Source organism: Leopardus geoffroyi, chromosome B2, assembly GCF_018350155.1.
Source record: "Leopardus geoffroyi isolate Oge1 chromosome B2, O.geoffroyi_Oge1_pat1.0, whole genome shotgun sequence".
NCBI classification, from domain to species: domain Eukaryota; kingdom Metazoa; phylum Chordata; class Mammalia; order Carnivora; family Felidae; genus Leopardus; species Leopardus geoffroyi.
The window spans coordinates 99069065-99090969 of record NC_059332.1 but is presented as its reverse complement, the minus strand read 5'-3'; the positions used below and the strand labels follow the sequence as shown (position 1 = coordinate 99090969).

The 21905-nt window shown below is 38.5% G+C and overlaps 1 protein-coding gene across 4 annotated transcripts in view; it reads right to left on the bottom strand.

Annotated features, from left to right (window-relative positions):
* FIG4 (FIG4 phosphoinositide 5-phosphatase) overlaps positions 1 to 21905 on the bottom strand; it is a 131072-nt gene that overhangs the window by 29386 nt on the left and 79781 nt on the right. For 2 of the 4 annotated variants that reach the window (XM_045499254.1, XM_045499256.1), the window contains exons 20-22: positions 20159 to 20354; positions 17792 to 17874; positions 13335 to 13421 (exon numbers count right to left, since the gene is read on the bottom strand). In XM_045499254.1, coding sequence (XP_045355210.1) covers positions 13335 to 13421; positions 17792 to 17874; positions 20159 to 20354 — 366 coding nt within the window. Of the gene's footprint in view, positions 1 to 8503; positions 8582 to 13334; positions 13422 to 17791; positions 17875 to 20158; positions 20355 to 21905 lie in introns of those variants that run through there. The other 2 variants (XM_045499255.1, XM_045499257.1) reach the window with 2 other exon arrangements.

Below are 21905 nucleotides of genomic sequence, written 5' to 3'. Positions count from 1 at the left end.
ATGAACCTAACAGACACATATAGAACATTCCATCCAACGGCGACAGAGTAAGCATTCTTCTCAAGCATATAATAAAACATTTTTAGGATAGACCACGAATTAGGCTGTAAAATTAGTCTCAACAAAATCAAGAAGCCTGAAATTTTATCAAGTATCTTTTTCTTTTTCTTTTTTGTTTCTACCACAATGGAATAAAACTAGAAACATCAATAACAGGAGGAAAAGTGGAAAATTCACAAAGACGTGTAAATTAACACACTGCTGAGCAACCAATGGATCAAAGAAGAAATCAGAATGGAAATAAAAAATACTACGTTGAGGCAAATAAGAATGGAAACACAACATACCAAAACTTATGGGATGCAGCAAAACCAGTTCTAAGAGGGAAGTTCACAGAGATAAATACATTCATGAAGAAAAAAAGAAAGAGCTCATATAAACAACTAACCTAACACCTCAAGGAGTTATAAAAAGAAGAACAAAATAAGCACAAAACTAGCAGAAGAAAGGAAATAATAAACATTGAAGCAGAAATGAGACAGAGAATAGGAAAATAATAGAAAAGACAGACAAAATCAAGGGCTGATTCTTTGAAAAGATAAACAAAATAGACAAACCTTTAGCTAGACTCACCAAGAAAAAAAGGGAGAGGACTCAAATCAATAAAATTATAAATGAAAGAGGAGATGTTACAACTATTATCACAGAAATACAAAGAATTTTAAGAGACCATTATGAATAACTATATGCCAACAAACTGAACAACCTAGAAGAATTGGATAATTTCCTAGAGACATACAACCAACCAAGACTGAATCATGAAGAAACAGAAAATCTTAACAAACTACTAATGAGTAAGGAGATTGAATCAGTGACAAAAAAACCTGCCCCCAAAGAAAAACCCAGAACCAGATGGTTTTACTGATGAATTCTACTGAAGAAGAATTAAAGCCAATTCTTCACAAACTGTTCCAAAAAAAAAAAAAAAAATGAAGATCAGGGAACACTCCCAAACTCATTCTATGGGGCCAGCATTACCCAGATACCAAAGACAGATAAGGACACTACAAGAAAAGGAAACTACAGGCCAGTATCCCCAATGAATATAGGTGTGAAAATTCTCAAAATACTAGCAAACAGATTCACTGGGACATTAAAAGGATTACACACTATGATCAAGTGGGATTCATCCCAGAGATGCATGCATGGTTCAACCTATGCTAATCAATGAACATGATGCACTACATTAATAGAATAATAGATGCAAAAAAAGCATTGGATGAAATTCAGCATCCATTTATGATAAATTCTCAATAAACTGTGTATAGAAGAACATAATAATGGTCATTTATGATAAGTACGTAGCTAACGTCAAACTCAATGGGAAAGGTTGAAAGCTTTCCTTCTAACATCAGAAACAAGACAAAGATGCCCATTTTCACCACTTCTATTTGACACAGTACTGGAAGTCCTGGACAGAGCAACCAGGCAACAAAAAGAGAGGAAAGGCATTCAAATAGGAAAGGAAGAAGTAGAATTATCTCTTTTTACGGATGACATTATCTTATATATAGAAAATCCTACAAGACTCCACCAAAAAACTGTTGAATAAATCCATTCAGTAAATTTGCAGGATATAACATCAACATACAAAAATCAGTTGCCTTCCTATACACTAAAAACAAATTATCTGAAAAAGAAATGAAGAAAACAATCCTATTTATAACAGCATCAAAAACAATAAAATACATAGGAATAAATGTAACAAAGAACGTTACATGTAACCAAGAAGAATAAACGTAACCAAGAATTGTATACAATGAAAAGTGTAAAACATTGAAAAAAGAAACTGATGATAAACAAATGGAAAAATATCCCATGTTCATGGACTACAAGAATTAGGGCTGTAAAAAAGTCCAGACTACCCAAAGTAATCTATAGATTTAAGATAATCCCTATCAAGATTCCAATAGCATTTTTTACAGAAATAGAACAAATAATCCTAAAATTCACATGGAACCACAAAAGACCCAAATAGCCAAAGCAATCCTGAGAAAGAAGGACAAAACTGAAGGCATCACACTTCTTGATTTCAAACTTGTGTACAAAGCCATAGTAATCAAAACAGTATGATGTTGGCATAAGAAGATACAGACCAACAGAATCGTACTGAGAGCCCAGAAATAAACTCATGCATACACAGTCAAATAACATTTGACAATAGAGCCAAGAATACTTGTGAAGAAAGACAGTCTCTTCAATAAATGGTGCTGGGAAAAGTGGATATTTACATGTGAAAGAATGAAATTGGACCCCTATTTTACACTGGACACAAAAAGCAACTCAAAATGGAGTAAAGACTTAAATGTAAGATCTGAAACCATAAAACTCCTAGAAAAAAACATAGGAAAAAAATTTCTTTGACACTGGTCTTGGCAATGATTTTATGGATATGACATCAAAAGCCTAAGCAACAAAAGCAAAAATAAACAAGTGGGACTACATCAAACTAAAAAGTTTCTGTACAGCAAAAGAAATGATCAACAAAATGCACAGGCAACTTATAGAATGGAAGAAAATATTTGCAAACCACACATCTGGCAAAGGATTAAAATCCAAAATATATATATATAAGAACTCATACAACACAAAAGCAAAAGCAAAAGCAAAACAAACAAAACCCCCAAACAATCCAATTAAAAATGGGCAAGGGAACTGAATAAACATTTTTCCAAAGAGGACATACAAAGTGGCCAACAGGAACACGAAAGGGTGCTCAATATCACTGATCATCAGGGAAATGCAAATCAAAACCACAATGATATATCACCTCATATCTATTAGAATAGCTTTTATAAAAAAAAAAAGAAATAAAAAGGGTTTGTTAAGATGTGGAGAAAAGAGAACCCTTTTACACTGTTGATGGGAATGCAAATTGATACAGCCACTATGGAGAACAGTATGGAGGTTCCTCAAAAAATTAAAAATAGCAATATCATATGATCCAGCAATTTCACTTCTGGGTATATAGCTAAAGGAAAGGAAATCACTATCTTGAAGAGTTATCTGCACCCCTATGTTCACTGTAGCATTATTTGCAATAGCCAAGACATGGAGACAACCTAAATGGGTATCAATGGATGAAACAAGAAAATGCAAGATGTATATATTTATGAAATGTGTGTGTGTGTGAGAGTGTGTGTATGTAATGGAATATTATTTGGCCATTAAAAACAAGAAATTCTGTCATTTGTGACAACATGGATGAACCTTGAGGGCATTATGCTAAGTGAAATAAATCAGAAAAAGACAAATACTGCATGATCTCACTTACATGTGGAATCTAAAAACTCTGAACTCACTGAAACCAAGAATAGAGTGGTGGTTGCCAGAGGCAGAAGGTGGGGCTAGGGAAGTGGGTGAAGGTGGTCAAAAGCTACAAACTTCCAGTTATATACTGTATTGTATATTTGAAAGTTACTAAGAGTAAATTTTTTAAAATTCGCACCACACATGCACACACACACACACACACACACACACACGTAACTATCTGGGGTGATAGGTGTGATAACTAACCTTACCGTGGTAATCATTATATAATAGATACATATATCAAATCATTATATTGTAAACCTTAAACTTACTCAATGTTGTATGTCAATTAAATCTCAATACAGCTGAATTGAAATAAAATGAAAAAAGAGTATCATGGCCCTATTTTAGCTTGTCCTAACATAAGGTACAAGTTAACCAATAGGGACAGCAATATTTGTCAACTGAGAAATTGATGAGATACCTGACAGGAAGTTTGAGTTGCTATATCTAAACCTGAAAATAAACTACAGATGACCCTTGAACAACATCGGTTTGAATTGTGTACATCCACTTACAGACAGGGTTTTTTGTTTTTATTTTTTTTATAAACATAATACTGTAAATGCATTTTCTTTTCCTTATGATTTTATTAACAATTTCTTCTCTCCAGCCTACTTTATTGTAAGAATTCAGTAGATAACATGTAAAACATATAAAACATATGTTACCTGACTTTATGTTATTACTAAGGCTTCCATTTAGCAGTAGACTATTAGTAATTAAGTTTTGGGAGAGTCCACAATTAAATACAGCTTTTTGACTATGCAGGGTAGGAGGTGTTGGCACCCCAACTGCCATGTTGTTTAAGGGTCAAGCATACAGTCAAATAAAAACTTAAGAATATTTGTCATTTGTCTTGCCGTTTTCTCCCATTGGTTAACCTCGGTATTTCTCCCTCACACCTAACTATTGCATGATATTACTAAAAAAGGTAAAATGAGGGGCGCCTGGGTGGCGCAGTCGGTTAAGCGTCCGACTTCAGCCAGGTCACTATCTCGCGGTCCGTGAGTTCGAGCCCCGCGTCGGGCTCTGGGCTGATGGCTCAGAGCCTGGAGCCTGTTTCCGATTCTGTGTCTCCCTCTCTCTCTGCCCCTCCCCCGTTCATGCTCTGTCTCTCTCTGTCCCAAAAATAAATAAACGTTGAAAAAAAAAATTAAAAAAAAAAAAAGGTAAAATGATTAAATATTGAATATTATGCATTCATAATTTATTTAATGCTTGCTATGTATCAGGTATCCCCAATAATCTGGGTATACAAAAACAGATAAGCCCTGCCCTCAAGTAACTCATAGTCTTTTTATTTATTTATTTATTTATTTATTTATTTAATTTTATTTTATTTTTAAATTTATTTTTTAAGATTTCATTTTAGCAATCTCTACACCCAACATGGGGCTCAAATTCACAACCCCAAGACCAAGAATTGCATGATCTACCAACTGAGCCAGCCAGGCACCCCCTAGATTGGTTTTAGATTAAAAATACCACACGTTGGGTTCTATTTACTGAGGGCTTTCTATTCCCATTAAATTGGGAGGGAATGGCAGAAGGATGTTTATAAAATATGAGCAGACTTCTAATTATGAAAACATAATGCAACTGATTTCTACGGTAGTACTCCTCAAATTTCTTCATAAGACCATAAGGAAAATGAGTGATAACATAAAATGATAAATAAGGAAAGTTACTTATATATCATTAAAAGACTATTGATGCCTGTTGGTGAATATTAAACACAATCAGGACTTAAAGGGATTTGTACTTCATTTTTTAAATCATGTGTAAAAGCACCAAGGGGTTCTGTGTAACACAGAGGACAGTACAGCTTCAGTTAAATATAAAATTGAGAGTACTTTTTGTCTTTCAACCAAAAATTTATCTTAACTGAAAAGACTTCTCATATATGATCAAAGAAGACAAGGGCAATGAACACATCATACCTGGGCACACATTTTCGTTGTGCAAAAGTAATAGCTGTTAGGAAGCCGTGGTGACATAGCACAAGGCTCAGTAATCACTCTATCTGCCCAAAACCATCCCACTCACCTTACATACACAAAATTGTTGATACTTTGGTAAAATAACAAAATAACAAAAGGTTAAGCAGTTACAAAATGTGATTCCTGCATACAGAGCTAAGAAAACCAATGAGTAATACCCTTCACATGGCCATATCAGATATCCAAATCTGTTTCCCCAGGATTAACCTGCTTGCTCATGTAAAAAATTAGACTGTGTTTTACAGACTAAAAATACATTTAAAGCCATAATAAATTCTTCATCTCTGTCAGGAATTGAAGTATTTTCCCCCTCTAAACCGAACATGGGTCTCCAGAAAAATTTAAAAGCATGTATAATAAACTATTTCACTCGGATCCCTTTAGAGAAAGAAATTTAACTTGCTTTTTAACTCAAGAGCAATAAAACCCCCAAACTTAAATTTATCTAATCTCTGTAATCTAAAACCTCATGAATCCCAGACAAATCATCTTGTATGTGCTATTACTGTCATGAATGCAACCTTAGCCCCCAAACTTAAGGATGTCATGCATCTTCATCCTGGCAACCCAGATCTAGTCAACCACACCAGAAAGTGCCAGCCTCTCACATGTTCCTCACACCCAATCTACTACACCAAGTTTTACGAAATGCTATAGATTCCACCTTTGCAAAATAATCCCTCTTCTTTATTTCAGCTGTCAATAGCACACTCCAATCATTTTCTTGTCCTGATGTTTCTGACAGATACGCTGTTTACCTCCCTGCCTCCAATCCATTCTCCAGGCTTACTTCCAGAGTGACCTTTCTAAAATGCAAATATAAGCCTATCACTCCCCTGGTTAAAACAAGCTTATAGGACCAGGGTCACTGTCTCTCACTTAGCACCTCCACCCAATTGTCTCTACCTGTGTTATGTCTCTCAGTGACAATCCCCTTGCATTAGACATAGGATTACGTCTGGATCTCCCAAAGTGGTGCATGGTCTTGAGCCTCTGCCCAAAGCTTTCTTTGTCTTCTTCAGCCAAATAACTCCATCTTTCCCTTAGAATTTAGCCTGAGAATAAAGCCTGCCTAAGAATCTCTGTCTGATTTGGGTTCTTCTGTACACCCCCAAAGTCTCCTCTGCTGTCATCTTCATAGCACCTCCCTAACACCTAGAATCACCAACCCACAGGTCAACGCAAACCCTCAGAGGCAGGGACTATAACCCATTCAACTGTGTACCACAAACATCAAACCGGCACATGGTGAGCACGCATTAAATATCTGTCATTTACTGCCTTTGATACCCTATGAATAAGGTCCGTATACCTTACCTTACACAAGAGCTATGTTCCTGAAACTGACAACAAAACCCATGTTAAGGGGGTACTTAAGACTTCATGTGAACCTGTGAAAGCCCCCATAAGTGGGAGTTACCAAAATAAAACAGGTAATACGCACAATTAAAAAATACATAAGGGTGCCTGGGTGGCTCAGTCGGTTAAGTGTCCAAGCGTTCAACTTTTGATCTCACCTCACATCACGATCTCACTTTGTGAATTTGAGCCCCACATAGGGCTCTGCACTGACCTTGCACTGCCTGCTTCAGAGTCTTTGTCTCCTTTTCTCTCTGCCCCTCCCCCACTTGCTGTCTCTCAAAAATAAACATTTAAAAAATATATAATAAAGGCATTTTGATACCTTAAGTTAATAATTCAAGTACCTACGATTAAATTTACATTTATTATTCTTTATATGCTAGAAACCTTCCAGGATAGCCCTCTCTGAAAGTTTCAACAAATTCACCTTGCTCCATTAAGTTCATCTTAACATAGTATGCAGACGCTATTGTAGGTAATATTCCAATAAAGAGGCATTCATTTTATCTAAATATCTAATGGCTCTTCCGTTCTTTCAGCTTTGGCTTCTTGCCACTTCCTTCCCTTACATGCCCATCCCAGCTCTCGATTCATTTTAAGTAATGAGAGTATATTTTTCAAGGCCTGCATTTATTTTACGTATGATGGATATACCACAGAATACTCTCTCATCTCTTCCTGACTCTTCTGTCTTGCTGACCTCTCTTTTCTGTTTCTAATTATTCCCAAGAGAAATCACTCAAACACACTTTCATTCAATCAACAAACATTTATTAAATACCTACATGCCAGGAACTGAGCTAAATTTTTTAAGTCATGTGGTTCTAGAAAAGGTGCATTCATATAAATCCAACCTGTGACTGTTACCTACAATAAGAAATGCATTTGCACAGCAAACCAATATATAGCTTATTTATGCAGAGAAATAAAATGTCACTAAACAAGACAACTATACTTTTCACTATGCACTGGAACTCTCTTTTGGATTCAGCTTGGTTTTATTTTATTTCGCTGTGTGGGGGCCCACTCAATTAACTTCATGGCTCACTAATGAGTCAAGAATTACAGTTTGATATGAGGGAAATACATGAGGGAAACTTCTGTTTTGGAGAGATTATTGTATTACAAAGAAAAAACAATTAAAAATAGGAGGGATGGAGAGAGGATGGTGAGGGAGAGAAGAAGGTAAAGTAAAAAGAAACAGAAGGGGAAGGAGTGAACAGAAAGGGGTCATCTAGAAATAGAAAAGGTAAAAAGGAAAAGCCAAAGAGGGTAAAGAAAAAGAAGAGAACGAAAGAGGAAAAAAGACTGTCGTGGTAATTTCTGGGGTGAGGAAGAGGTCACAGACTAGTTTCCTCAGGCTGAGGAGTGTTGTCATTTCTCATCTCTCGCCTGTGGAGGGAATTAGCTGATTAACCATTGATCACTGCCTCCTAACTGCGCTAAATCCTTAAACCTTTAGAGACTGTACTACGGGTGTTTAGGAAAGATAACAAGAGTTACCCGTGAAGGTAGAAATACTTACTAGCCTGCAGAACAGAGGCCAGAGCACTGTCTGCAGAGGACTAGATGAAATCAGTGCGGGGGGACCCCAGAGAGTGACTCGTACATAGGGAACACAGCATTGAAAACGAGTCACGAAAAGAAAACAAAGTTGAATTAATCATGGCCACTGTGTCATGTTCATCTCATCAGTGGGAAAATGTGATGAGATGAAAGTACCCTGTGATTTGTGAAGCCCTTCCCCTAATAGAAACCCTTACCTGTGGGCATTCACCATCAGGTCAGTAAATGCTTCTTATTATGACGTGGACTTAGGGAATAAATTCAACCTGATGGTTCTGAAAGAGTAAGCACACTTATTTACCTTATATTACATTTCAGCCTATCCTGTGTTGGAAGAAACGTAAGTTAGGCAGCATTTATCTAAACTCTATGTCTTATATTTTGAACAATTTCTTAGAGGTAATTTCTAAACGAGTGAGACATCTTCCTGGAATAGGTAGGCCACAGAATAGCAGGCACTAATAATATGTGTGTTCATGTTCCTTTTAACCTACACTGATTGGCATTTGTTGCTTGGTTAAAAACTCCCAGGGGTGCCTGGGTGGCGCAGTCGGTTAAGCGTCGGACTTCAGCCAGGTCACGATCTCGCGGTCCGTGAGTTCGAACCCCGCGTCAGGCTCTGGGCTGATGGCTCGGAGCCTGGAACCTGTTTCCGATTCTGTGTCTCCCTCTCTCTCTGCCCCTCCCCCGTTCATGCTCTGTCTCTCTCTGTCCCAAAAATAAATAAACGTTGAAAAAAAAAATTAAAAAAAAAAAAACTCCCAGAGAACTGGTAGGAGTGTAAAACGAGAACAGGTTGGTCTTGCATGAATCACCGCAGGGCCACACAACACCTCCCCCCTGCCCTGGCACAGCCAGTCCTTCCACTCGGGTCTTTTCACTCTGCATTTGGTCCCGGGTGCAAGGGGAAACAGGATAGAGGGGGAAAAAAGCTGAAAATCTCATGTGCTTAACTTTTTTCTTCTATCAGAAGGGAACAAAGAAGTACAGGAGGGCAAAGGGCTTATGAGCAGGAAAGAGAATAGTGGAAAAACTAAAGAATGTTCAAGGATGTGGGGAGAAAGGAGCCACTGGGAGTGTGGCTGAAAACCAGGCAGATGGTGGTGAGGTGGTTTATGGGCAGGGATGCTCAAGGGGCCTCATACAGATTCTGGCAGAAATGGGAGGGAATGGGAACGAGATTCAGTACATTTCAACAAATATTTACTGAGCACACAATTTAACAAAGTATTCTGGGCGCAACAGGGGACGCGAAGATGGGCTTCCCTCTAGAAAGTTAGAACCTAGTAGGGTAGCGGTCATCGTGAACAGCAGCAGCGGCTGTTCCTATGGTGGCTAAATGACCTCCATGCCATAATGTAAGTCAAGCAAAGTATGCTTGTCCAAGAAGCATGTCTACATTAGGGACAATATGCTGGGTACTGGGAAAGAATAAAGGTATATTATTTTAAATTATTATATTTAAATATTAAAACAAAATTCAAGATTAACAGAGCAGAGACATTATGTCTGCATACAGAGGTGTCTACAAACCCAGATGATGTCAGAAGATCAAAGTGAGGGCTGTCCACACTAATTACTCAGTATTCCTACCACAGTGGTTATAAAAGCAGCTGGTAACAGTAGGCATTTATAGCTTAGAGATGGGGAGTCAGCCTGTCTGGGTTTGAATCCTGCCTGGTTCTTCCCCTTGCTCGCTGTTAGACCTTGAGCAAGTTACATAACTTCCCTGTGCTTCAGTTTCCCCATCTGTAAAATGAAGATGAAGAAAGATCTACTTCATAGGGTTACTGTGAGAACTGAGTTAATTCACGTAAAGGTGCATAGAACAATGTCCATCACATGCTGAGTGTCAGTAAATGTTGGCTCATGTCACTTCCCCCCAGTCACCACCCATACACTCAAGGAGTGGTAGGAGTTGAAGGGAGGGGTCACACTCAAACGAAATACAGCTTTGAGTATTGGGCTAACAGTGTAGAACACTGACTACTTTGGATTTAATATCTACTTCTAAGAAATGTGCCCAGAACCTTGGGTGAAAGTGTCCAGCTCCTCCACCCAAATTTCTGCACCTGTGTTTCAGGGGCTCCTGCTATACTGGCTCCTTGCCAGTTGTTTACTGTCAGTAATTTTTCTATTTGGTGTTGTATTTACCTCACATTTTGCAGGGGAATACTGGTTTGCCTCAAGATTTCAAGAAAAAGTGGCAAGACTGCAAATTATCTGAAGATGTATATAAACTTAAAATTATTACTGTTTTAAAATATACTAGAACCTAAAACAAGGTGAGAATTTCAATAATCTCATATAAATCTAATTGCTCTTGGTTTTGGCATAGCTTTAGAACTCTAAAAATGAATAGTTGACATTTTAAGAACCTAGTTAGAGAATTTCAATTTACAGCAGGCACCCATGGACACACACAAAGACACGTACACTCCCAAACAACAACCCTCTTGGGCAGTTGCCATGACAACACAAGGCGGAACCTATCGGGCTCTCTGTTATCCTGTTGAAGGTACTGTGCAAAAAGACACTCATGTTAGATTCTTTACTAATTAAGTGGAAAAGGTCAAAAAACAAAACAAAACTCTAGATCCACAAGGTTTTCATATGGGCTATGACTCAGAAAAACAAATACTAAATATTTTCAGTAAAGCATTTAAAAGTAATAACTGCAAGACCAACTGAGATACAATATTGAAGAAAAAACACAAAATACTTTTATTTTGAAAGCTATATTCATTTCATCTTTTTCTCCCAAGTTGTGCCATATCATTAATGGAACAATCAATTTGTATAATAAATTTCATTAACAGAGTCTATTCTTTTACTAACACATTTAAACGCTTTCCTTTTTGGGCCACATCTACATCAATTCATTTGGGAGCCCAAACTTCCTTAAGCTAATTAGACTTAAGAAAGAAAAACAGTCTCTAAATTAATAGGGGTTTATATGGTTTTTTTTTCTTTTTTAAAAGAGGGAAAAAAAAGAAAAAAAAAATAGTGACGGAGGAGAGAAGGAAGGGATAAGTAGCCCTTGATAAGGATGTGATAAACACTGTGTCATTCCCTCCCCTTCTCTGATTAGCTATCTCTGCCTCCTCTGGAGTTTTCTCTCTGTCTCAGCTGTTGGATCCCCTCAAGACTCGATAGAAGACCTTTTCTCACTCTATTCTCTCTTTTTTTTGTCAGCTTATTTTATTTTTGCATACATTACTTTTTTTATATTAAATATAATTTATTGTCAAGTTGGTTTCCATACAACACCCAGTGCTCATCCCAACAGGTGCCCTCCTGAATGCCCATCACCCACTTTCCCCTCTCCCCCACCCCCCATCAACCCTCAGTTTTTTCTCAGTATTTAAGAGTTTCTTATGGTGGATAAAGAAGATGTGGTTTATATACACAATGGAATACTACTTGGCAATGAGAAAAATGAAATCTGGCCGTTTGCAGCAACGTGGCTGGTACTGTAGGGTATTATGCTAAGTGAAATAAATCATGCAGAGAAAGACAGATACCGTATGTTTTCACTCATATGTAGATCCTGAGAAACTTAACAGAAGACCATGGGGAAGTGGAAGGGGAGAAAAAAGTTACAGAGAGGGAGGGAGACAAACCATAAGAGACTCTATTCTCTTTTCCTAGGTGGCCTCATCCATAGCCACTGGCTTTAATTATCACCCATATGCATGTACATCCCCAGAAGGAAATGACCATCACCATTTACATCCCCAGAAGTTCCAGATCAGTTGACCCAACTGCCTCCTAAACATGGCCACTCTGATGCTACTTTAAATGCAAACTGGATTCTCCTATAGCACTCCTTAGCTAGTAAATGAAAGCTTTGAATGATTCTAACATAGGTGTAGTCAATACCTAGCTGCTAAATGAATAAATGTATCAAGCAAGCAAGCAAGCAAACCTGTTATACAAACCAAAAAATCTAAGGGCCATTCTGGATAAGGCCATCTTTCTCTCCCTCCATGACAAGTTAGTATCCATGTCTCATTTCACCTCCTAAACATTCCCCAAATCTATTCCATTTCCTAAGTCTTCCCAGCCACCAGTCTTTGCCCGAAATTATTATAACAGCCTCTTAACTATCAATCAAGAACGTGCAGATGTAGTACACAGAGAAGTTAGGCAATCAGTATGTATCAAATAATTTATTAAACAAACTGATAAAGTTGCTCTAGGAAAAGGGAACAGAACATTTGCTAAATGTCAACTATATGTCAGACACTAATCTAGACACCTCATGTATACTACGTCATTTAATATCCACAGTGACTCATTTTCTAGAAGAAACTCAACTGAGCAGATGGCTTTAGGAGCCTCTCCCGGTCATAACCTTTGCTTTGTTTGGTCCCAACAAGCAGACAATAATGATGAACATGAAGATGGTCATAACTTAATGAGAACTTTTTACCAGATATTGTTCTCAGTACGTTGAATGCATTATTGTGTTTAAGCCTACCACTCTCCTACAGAGTATTACCATCCCATTTTGCAGATGAGGAAACTGAGCCACACAAACTTAATCAAGGTGAAAAAAAAAAAAACAAACAAAACCAAAAACAAGAAGAAGTAACAGAGCTGTGATCCAGGATGTGAACCTGATTCTGTTTAAGAATTTACTAAACACCTGTTTAACTTACAGCAAAGTTATTAGAACCAGTGGGGATATTGAGCAGAAATGACAAACCCATCACTGCTCCTGAGGAGCCTGTCTTCAGGGGCAGCGCTATTTTGTCATCCCACCTCTACCCACTGGAGAGCAGAGTTTATGCAGGGAAGCTTCCACCAACTCCAATCCCACCTCCAAAGGGTACATTTCAAGTCAAAGCTGTCAGTCTCTTCCCCATGCCCACAGCTACCCAGTTTTCCCTGGGTAACACACCAGGAGGAGATGCTTTAGTGCTTATAGTGGTAAAACTGAATAGTTTCTTAAAAAGTTTTTTAAAAAAGCACTATGAATGGCATGAATACAAAGATTCTTTAAAGGTCTAATCTAGTACTTACAGTTTTATAACTCCATCTGGGCACCTGGAACAGAGTTGCTGGCTGCTCTTGTCTTGTTTATGTTGACTCTGACCCAGCTGAACAAATCTACAAATTACAATGGATAAAAAGTAAGCTAAAGAAGGAACTATTTGCAATAAATTCAGTAGATTACACAAAATGGTATGAGCTTTCAAATGACAGTAGCATGCTTATTTCAGAAAAGCACACACGAGTGCCCTATGTAGCATAAGACTGTAATTACAAATGGGTACCTGATTTTACAGTGGGTTTGTTACAAATGAAGGAAGAAGAATTGTGTGTCCCAATTTACTTAAATGTGTTCTTGAAGCCAGGAAGATGATCCTTCAGGGCCTCACTTACCTAAGGGTGACTGCAGCAGGAAGCTGAGAACACAAGGGGAGGTATTTGCAGTGAGACAAATGACAAGGGAAGAGCAGGATCAGGCCAGGGATCCATCTCCCAAAGCAGGGACACTGTTGAAACCCTAGCATGTGGATTCTGTTTCCACAGGACCACAAGAATCCCCAAGTGTACTCCAGCCCCTCTTGAGATACTTTGAACTGTGAAGGAGGGGACTGAGGAGACCACCTGCTGAGCCTCAATGCCACACCACCCCTCCTTAGAGGAGACTGGAACGGCACTAATCCAGGCTTGAAGCTAAGAGTCACAGGGAAGTGCCCCCCACCAGCTCCATCGGATAGGAGGCTACCTGGCAATGGGCCAATGGGCTGATGGGTCAAGGACCACCTACTATTTCTCAGGTGCACACCTGTCCTAGTGTGGTCTGTGCTACATGCCTTCATGTTCCCCTCAGGGACATGGCTTGTAGTTTTGTTCTAATGTGCCCCTGGGAGGTTAGGGCGCATGATGAAAGGGCTTCCCACTTTTCTACTGTTTAAAACATTTTCTTTTAGGGCCCCTGCATGGCACAGTGGGTTGAGGGTCTGACTCTTTATGTCGGCTCAGGTCACGATTTCAGGATCGTGGGATCAAGCCCTGAATCAGGCTCCACACTGAGCATAGAGCCTGCTTGAGATTCTCTCTCTCTCCCTCTGCCCCTCTTCCCTGCTTGCACTCTCTCAAAAAATATATATATCATATAAATTTTTTTCTGATTATTGATACTTTTACAATTAAATTTTTATTAGCTTTTTTTGAAGGTCAAGAAAAGTACTGCAGAACTAACAATTACTAACTAAATCATTACATGCTACTGGAAAACTTTTAAATAACTTACTTTTATCTTCAGCAAGTAAAGATTTTTGATTCATTTTGGGGGAAGAATGTCACATGATACCTGTTATTTGTACAGAACTTTAACCTTACCTAATCATGTACACAATCACTGTCAGAATTTGTTTTTAAAAAGATTTGGCTCCCTCAAAACATAAGAGACTCTTAAAAACTGAGAAAAACTGAGGGTTGATGGGGGGGTGGGAGGGAGGGGAAAGTGGGTGATGGGCATTGAGGAGGGCACCTGTTGGGATGAGCACTGGGTGTTGTATGGAAACCAGTTTGACAATACATTTCATATTAAAAAACAAACAAACAAAAAACAACACAAAACAAAAACAAAAACAAACAAACAAAAGATTTGGCACGGGTCTGAGGCTTGGGGAGGCAAGCAGAAAACTTCCAGGCCTGGTTAAGATAACACACCAAAGATATCAGAAAAGCTGAGGGCAAAGGAAGGCATAGAGAACAGGGCTAAGCAATTAAAACAAAACTATAAAGCCAAGAAATCTTCAGGAGTTTGAAGGTGGTTGAGACCAAACGTAGGAAAAACAGGCGGGAGAGCAGGAAGCTAGAAGACAGGCTGTTGGCTCCAGTTCCAGTTGCCTCCCTCCCTTCCCCACACTGTTCTGTGGTTGCCCAGATGGGAGCTGTGACAGGCAGGCCAGGCCAGAGCACTGTCTTTACATGCACAGTCTCTGGTGGATACTAGCCCACTGGTTGCAGAACTGCAGTGGGAGAAGGCAGAACTTTTTTAGGCCAATTTAGGCCAGAACTACATGGGTTCTCACCCTGCCCTTGAAGCTCTGCCATCTGGATCAGAGGAGGCACTAAGAGACCCCAGAGCCCCTAACAGAAAGAATGAAATCTTGCCATTTGCAACAACGTGGATGGAAATAGAGTGTATTATGCTTAGCGAAATAAGTCCGTCAGAGAAAGATAAATATCATGATTTCACTCATATGTGGAATTTAAGAAACAAAACAGATGAACATAGGGGAAGGGAAGGAAAAATAATATAAAACAGAGAGAGAGGCAAGCCATAAGAGACTCTTGAATACAGAGAACAAACTTATGGTTGCTGGAGGGGAGGGGAGTGGAGGGATGGGCTAAATGGGCAATGGGCATTAAGGAGGGCACTTGCTGGGATGAGCACTGGGTATTATATGTAAGTGATGAATCACTATATTCTATTCCTGAAACCAATAATAATAATAATAATAATAATAATAATAATAATAATAACAACAACAACAACAACAATAGAGACACCCAGAGCCTGGCTGGGGCAAAAAGTTCCTGAACATCCTTGGCCACCCCCCAGATACTGATGGAGGGAGGCTTCCTCTACCATAGCAATGCCCACAACAGACAGAGGTGGAAGATGCCCGTGCCCCCTGTAGGGGCAGTCTGCCCATAGTCAAGGGTTACTCACACAGAGGGGAAGAGATGACCACACCTCTGTTTCTCCCCTTCCCCCTAGGTCTACATCATAAGCAGGGGCAGCTGATATTATCAAGAAAATAAAGAGGGCTACACAGTCTAAAATCACAGATACCCACAAAGCACAGGGAAGGTCTCCTGAATAAGTCATTGAGTGGCACTTTCCATGCTGTTAGCCTCTAAAGAGGGATAATAATATCTTCTCAGCCTACTACAGAGTTGTCTAAAGAACAATAAAACACTGCAAAGTGTTACACAAATCAAAGGAGAAGATGTTCTTCAGGATATCAAACACAGAATCTTATTCCAGGACATGGATTCCTTCCTCCCCTGCAGTAATCCTTTCCCTATGGGCCTACCCTTGTACCCTTCTTAGACTGTTTCCCAGGAATACTATGGCTGAACAGGGCTGTATCTCACTCCCAGAGAAAGGAGGACGAAAAGTGGGCTTCAGAGGCACTCTGCACTACAAAGGCTCCAAGCAAAAGTCACACCTGAAGCACGAGACACTTTCTTTTTTGCTCAATTAACGTGAGCCATAAGTTCAGTCCCTGACACTCATACTGTCTGCAGTAAGCGAAGTCATATTATGCAGTCACGAACCCCAGATAATTCATTCTTCCAGACCATGTTGCTTACAAAGGCTCGCTTCATATGCTGGAGTTCATCTATGTTGTAGGGACAGCTGTGATGGATAAGGGACTGTGCACCTGTGTGTCCAGGGCTGAGAAGAGTGTGGCTGAATTCTGAATGGCTAAGTTGGCTTCTGTCAAGATAGTAATGCAGAGTCGTACCAGTGCTTTTGTAGTTAAGAAATGCTGTGCATTCTTATGTTTTACATATTATGTAGCTGATCTTACTGGTTTATATTTTATATTTTACATATTATATAGCCAATCTTACTAGTTTGAAGTAAAAAGCTGTCAGTTTCCAGTTTGATGGATTCAGCAAATGAAATACTCTCCTTAAAAAAGAATGGAAAGCTAGGGTGCCTGTGTAGCTTAGTTGGTTAAGCGTCTGACTCTTGATTTCAGTTCAGGTCATGATCTCAGGGTTTGTGATGACTCTTTCAGCTTAGTCTGCCTAAAAAAGGTCTAGAACATTCTGACTTGACACCCTTATATCACCACTTCCTTCTTCCTCCTCAGCCACCACTCCCACCAGCACTCTAGAGCTAACGCAAATGCAAGATCCACAATCGTCAATATCCTAGGTTCATTTTCTAAGAAGGACCTGATCTTGGGACTTTGCTAATGCAAGAATAGAGAAATGTATGTGCACTTCAGTTTGCAGCTTATATATGGGCAGTGAAAATGCATGGACACGTCGTAAATTTTTACCATTTAGGGCACTGAGAGTCTCAGGCAGTAGTAGGTCCTTTAACTCCAAATAGAAACCAGTGTTTCAGAATTTGACCTCCTAAACACTACATTGCAAGTGGAATTCATTTCCTTCTGTATTACCAATTTCACTTTTTTTTAATGTTTATTTGTTTGTTTTTGAGAGAGAGAGAGACAGAGAGACAGACTGTGAGTCAGGGAGGGGAAGAGAGAGAGGGAGGCACAGAATCTGAAGCAGGCTCCAGGCTCCGAGCCATCAGCACACAGCCTGATGCGGAACTCGAACTCATGAACTGCGAGATAGTGACCTGAGCTGAAGTCAGACGCTCAACTGACTGAGCCACCCACCAATTTCATGTATTAGAAGTTAGACTAGATATAAGTTATTGTAATAATACATTTGCATATTTTCTTAATTTCTACATGAAAGTAGTTTACCTTGAATAAATGGAGAGATCTTCTTCTGAGAGACCATCTGAGAGGTTAATTCCATATACTTCTTTCATGGGCTGGACCACATTCTGGGGTTAAAAACGACAAGGAACAAGGCAGAATTTTTAGACATCTAGCATAATAATTATTTCCAAAGGTAAAGAAAATGAACCTGTGAGATTTTCCACAAAAGTAATCACAGTATTTCTTCAATCTATTCATTAAACTTCTCAGTTAATGGTTTTTTAAAAATCTGATTTCAGTTCACTAAAAATAATTTTGTTTTAGGGTCAAAAGCTATTAAATAATTACTAGTTTCTTTGGTATAATGCAGGAATTAGAAAACTTTTTCTGCAAAGGGTCAGATGGTAAATATTTTAGGTTCTTTGGGTCATGGCACTCTGCTGCAACTACCCAATTCTGCTGCACAGTACAAAGGCCGCCAGACACGACATGCAAGCAAACACACGTGGCTGGGTTCCAATCAAACTTTATTCACAAAAACAGGCAGTGCACTGGATTTTGACAGTTGGCTGTAGTTTGCCAACTCCCGGAATAATGAATTCAGTTCTTATCACACTTTATTTGCCGTATCTATCTCTACGACTTTTGGCTATTTTTGGAAATTGCATGTCCCTAAAGCTAGATTTGGTTCTTTTGTAGTTTACTTTCCCTTATGTTCCCTTGTATTGGTAATGTCAAATTGAGCAGGTGAATTTCCCACTAGGGCTAGGCAAAGATTGTGAGGCTCAGGTCCAAACCCTACATTCCAGCAATGTGCTGAGTGAGGAAATGAATGGACCTCAAGTGGATGTGCTGCTCAAAATGAGACCGGATTCTCTTAAAAAATTCCGAAGTGATAAGAAATTTGCTGTTATACATGGGAGCAAAAATACCGATTTCACAATGAAACCATTTCAATAACATCTATGCTAAATGTATTCATCCCTTAATTACCAAAATGTGAGACCTGAACGCATAAAACTCCTAAAAGAAAACACAGGCAGTAATCTCTTAGGCATCAGCCTTAGCAACATATTTATGGATAGGTCCCCTCAGACAAGAGAAACAAAAGCAGAAATAGACTATTGGGACTCCACCAAAATAAAAACCTTTTGCACAGCAAAGGAAACCATCAACAAAATGAAAAGGCAACTTGCTGAATAAGAGAAGATATATCCAACAACAGGTTAATATCCAAAATATGTAAAGAACATCTACAACACCCAAAAAACAAACGAGTCAATTAAAAGATGAGCAGAGGACCTTAATAGACATTCTTCTAAAGAAGACATCCAGATGGCCAACAGACACATGAAAAGATGCTCAACGTCACTCATCACTCAGCATCAGGGAAATGCATACCTAAACCATAATATCACCTCACACCAGTCAGAATGGCTAGTAACAAAAAGACAAGAAATAACAAGTGTTGGTGAGGATGTGGAGAAAAGGGAACCATCATACCCTGCTGGTGGGAATGTAAATTGTACAGTATGGAGTTCCTCAAAAAATCAAAAATAGAAATGCCATATGATACAGTAATTCCACTACTAAATATTTACCTAATAAAAACCCCAAAACAATTCAAATTCAAAAGATATATATGCACTCCTATGTTTACTGCAGTATTATTTACAATAGCCAAGACAGGAAGTAACCTAAGTGTCCATCAATAGATATATAGATATGAAAGATGTAGTATGTATATGTATGTATGTACACACACACACACACACACACACACACACACACACACACAGTGGAATATCAGAATGAGATTTCTGGCATTTTCAACAACATGGATGGATTTCAAGGGTATTATACAAAGTGAAATATGTCGACAGAGAAAGAGAAATAACATATGATTTCACTTATATGTGGAATCTAACAAACAAGTAAACAGAAACAGACTCATAAATACAGAAAACAAACTGGAGCTTGCCAGAGGAGAAGGTGTAGGGGCATGAGTAACAGAAATACATGAGAAATAGTAAAGGAGATTAAGGGATACAAACTTCCAGTTATAAAACAAATAACTCACAGAGATGAAAAGTACAGCACAGGGAATACAGTCAATAATATTGTCGTATGGTTACAGATGGTGACTACACTTACCATGGTGAACACTGCATAATGTACAGAATTGTGAAATCATTATATTGTATACCTAAAGTTAATAAACATTGTATGTCAACTATACTTCAATAATAACAAAAAAAATATTCATCTCTGGAAGTACCTCAAACACCACATATTAGAATGGTGTGCATGTGGCCTTTTCTGACTCTAAGTCTTTTAACAGAAAGTAGAATTTTAGAGATCATTCTCTAGAGCCTAATGCCAGACCACACAAGCTCATCTCTTGCACACCTCAGTCACTTTGGTACTGTCTCCCGTGTCGGTCATCTTCACTGGAGTGGAGCGCTGAGACACAGAGCCCTCTTCTTCCCGGTCGGTCCCAGAGTCATCCTCAGAGCTGCTGGACACAGCCTCCTCGCTGGGGGGTGGCGGGGCACTGGCTGCTGTTTTCCGCTGTAATACAGCTTCTTCTCTATTGCTTTTGTTCCTTTAAAAAGATGAATATTGACATAAAGCATCTTTAAATCGATCCTTTGACACTCACTATGCATGACTGTCCAAAATCCTAGTGCTAGAGAAGCACAAGAAAATGGCTGTGAAAAACCAGTTTTTGGATTCAAGTTGTGATTAAGAGAAAACCTTAGCATTTTACCACGTACATGTACTGACCTTCTATGAAGTTAAGCCCTGTTATAAATTCAGAAAATAAACCAGTAAGTGGGTGTAAACCAGTGCAGAAAAGTCTTCTCACCACTTGGTTACTGTGCTTTCCTTTGGTAACTGAAACCAACACTTTCAAAATTTGTGGTACAATAATAGAAAACCATAAGTTTGGGATATTAGTAATGTTATCTGTAACCTGTAAAAGCTTCAAGAAAAGGTCAATAGCCAAATCCATGTAAATTTCCTTCCCTTATATGATTTTTATCAATCATAGCACCAGCCGATGATTTGTACCATAGTAATGAGCAACTGATGAACACAAACTAAATTTTAGTATTTGTATTATTAGTAAATAACTATATTTGCTAGACATTCCTTCTAATAGTAGGGAGTAGATGGAAAAAAAACCCCAAAAAACTCAGAATTATGAAAGCATTTACTTTCAGTTCCAAACATGAGAATGGTAAGAATACTATTTTTTTAACTCAGATAATACTTTATTGTAATATTTTTGGCTTTAATGAAAAATACTTAATATTTCACTCTTCAAAAAATACTCTACAAAAGACTTAAAATATCGTAAGATTTGGAAATGTTTTAGGAAAAGAAAAGGAAATACTATCTGACCATGGGTTACATGTTATAGAAAATAAACTAGTTTCTGACTTTCTGCCAAGTAAAAATTAAAAGTCAATGGTATTTCTGTGCTATGCAGTAATGTAGCTGGTCATTTACGTATTTGTTCCAGGAACTTCTTGAATCCTGACTCCTGAGGACATTTCTTTTAAATTCCTTAGTTTCTGGTCTAAGGCTTAGCATACAGCAATTTAAGACCACATATTTAAGCCACAGAAATGGTGTATCAGGAAGTAGTAAACCACACGTAGCTAAAATCCAACCAGGATCCCATTCACACTCCCAAATACAATTAGGACTCAGTATCTACAGTCTGGCCAGGGTTTCTGGTCAGAGTCTAGAAAAAATCTTATCACTGGGGTTATTCAGGTCAGTGGCAGTAGTAACAGATTCTTATGCTAGAACATATCACATTTCACTCCAGTTTCTAAGCATGAAGATGTAAATAAATAGTCTTCCCCAGAACAATGGTACAGAAATACACAGAATATGTATTAATTTCTCTACCTGAACATATTTGCTTTAATGGTTCCTTGGGATGCCAACAAAAATACAAGAAAACGAATAGAAATTTTTCCTTAAGTATTTTATGTCGTGGGAAACAGAGGACACTGAGTTATTTATAGGACACAACACATAATATCTGTTACCTGTGCCTATGCCACCTGTGATATTCCTAATTTAAAATAATAAAATGCACCATGTTGCTGAAACTCCTACAAATTCTTTCAATGTTGAA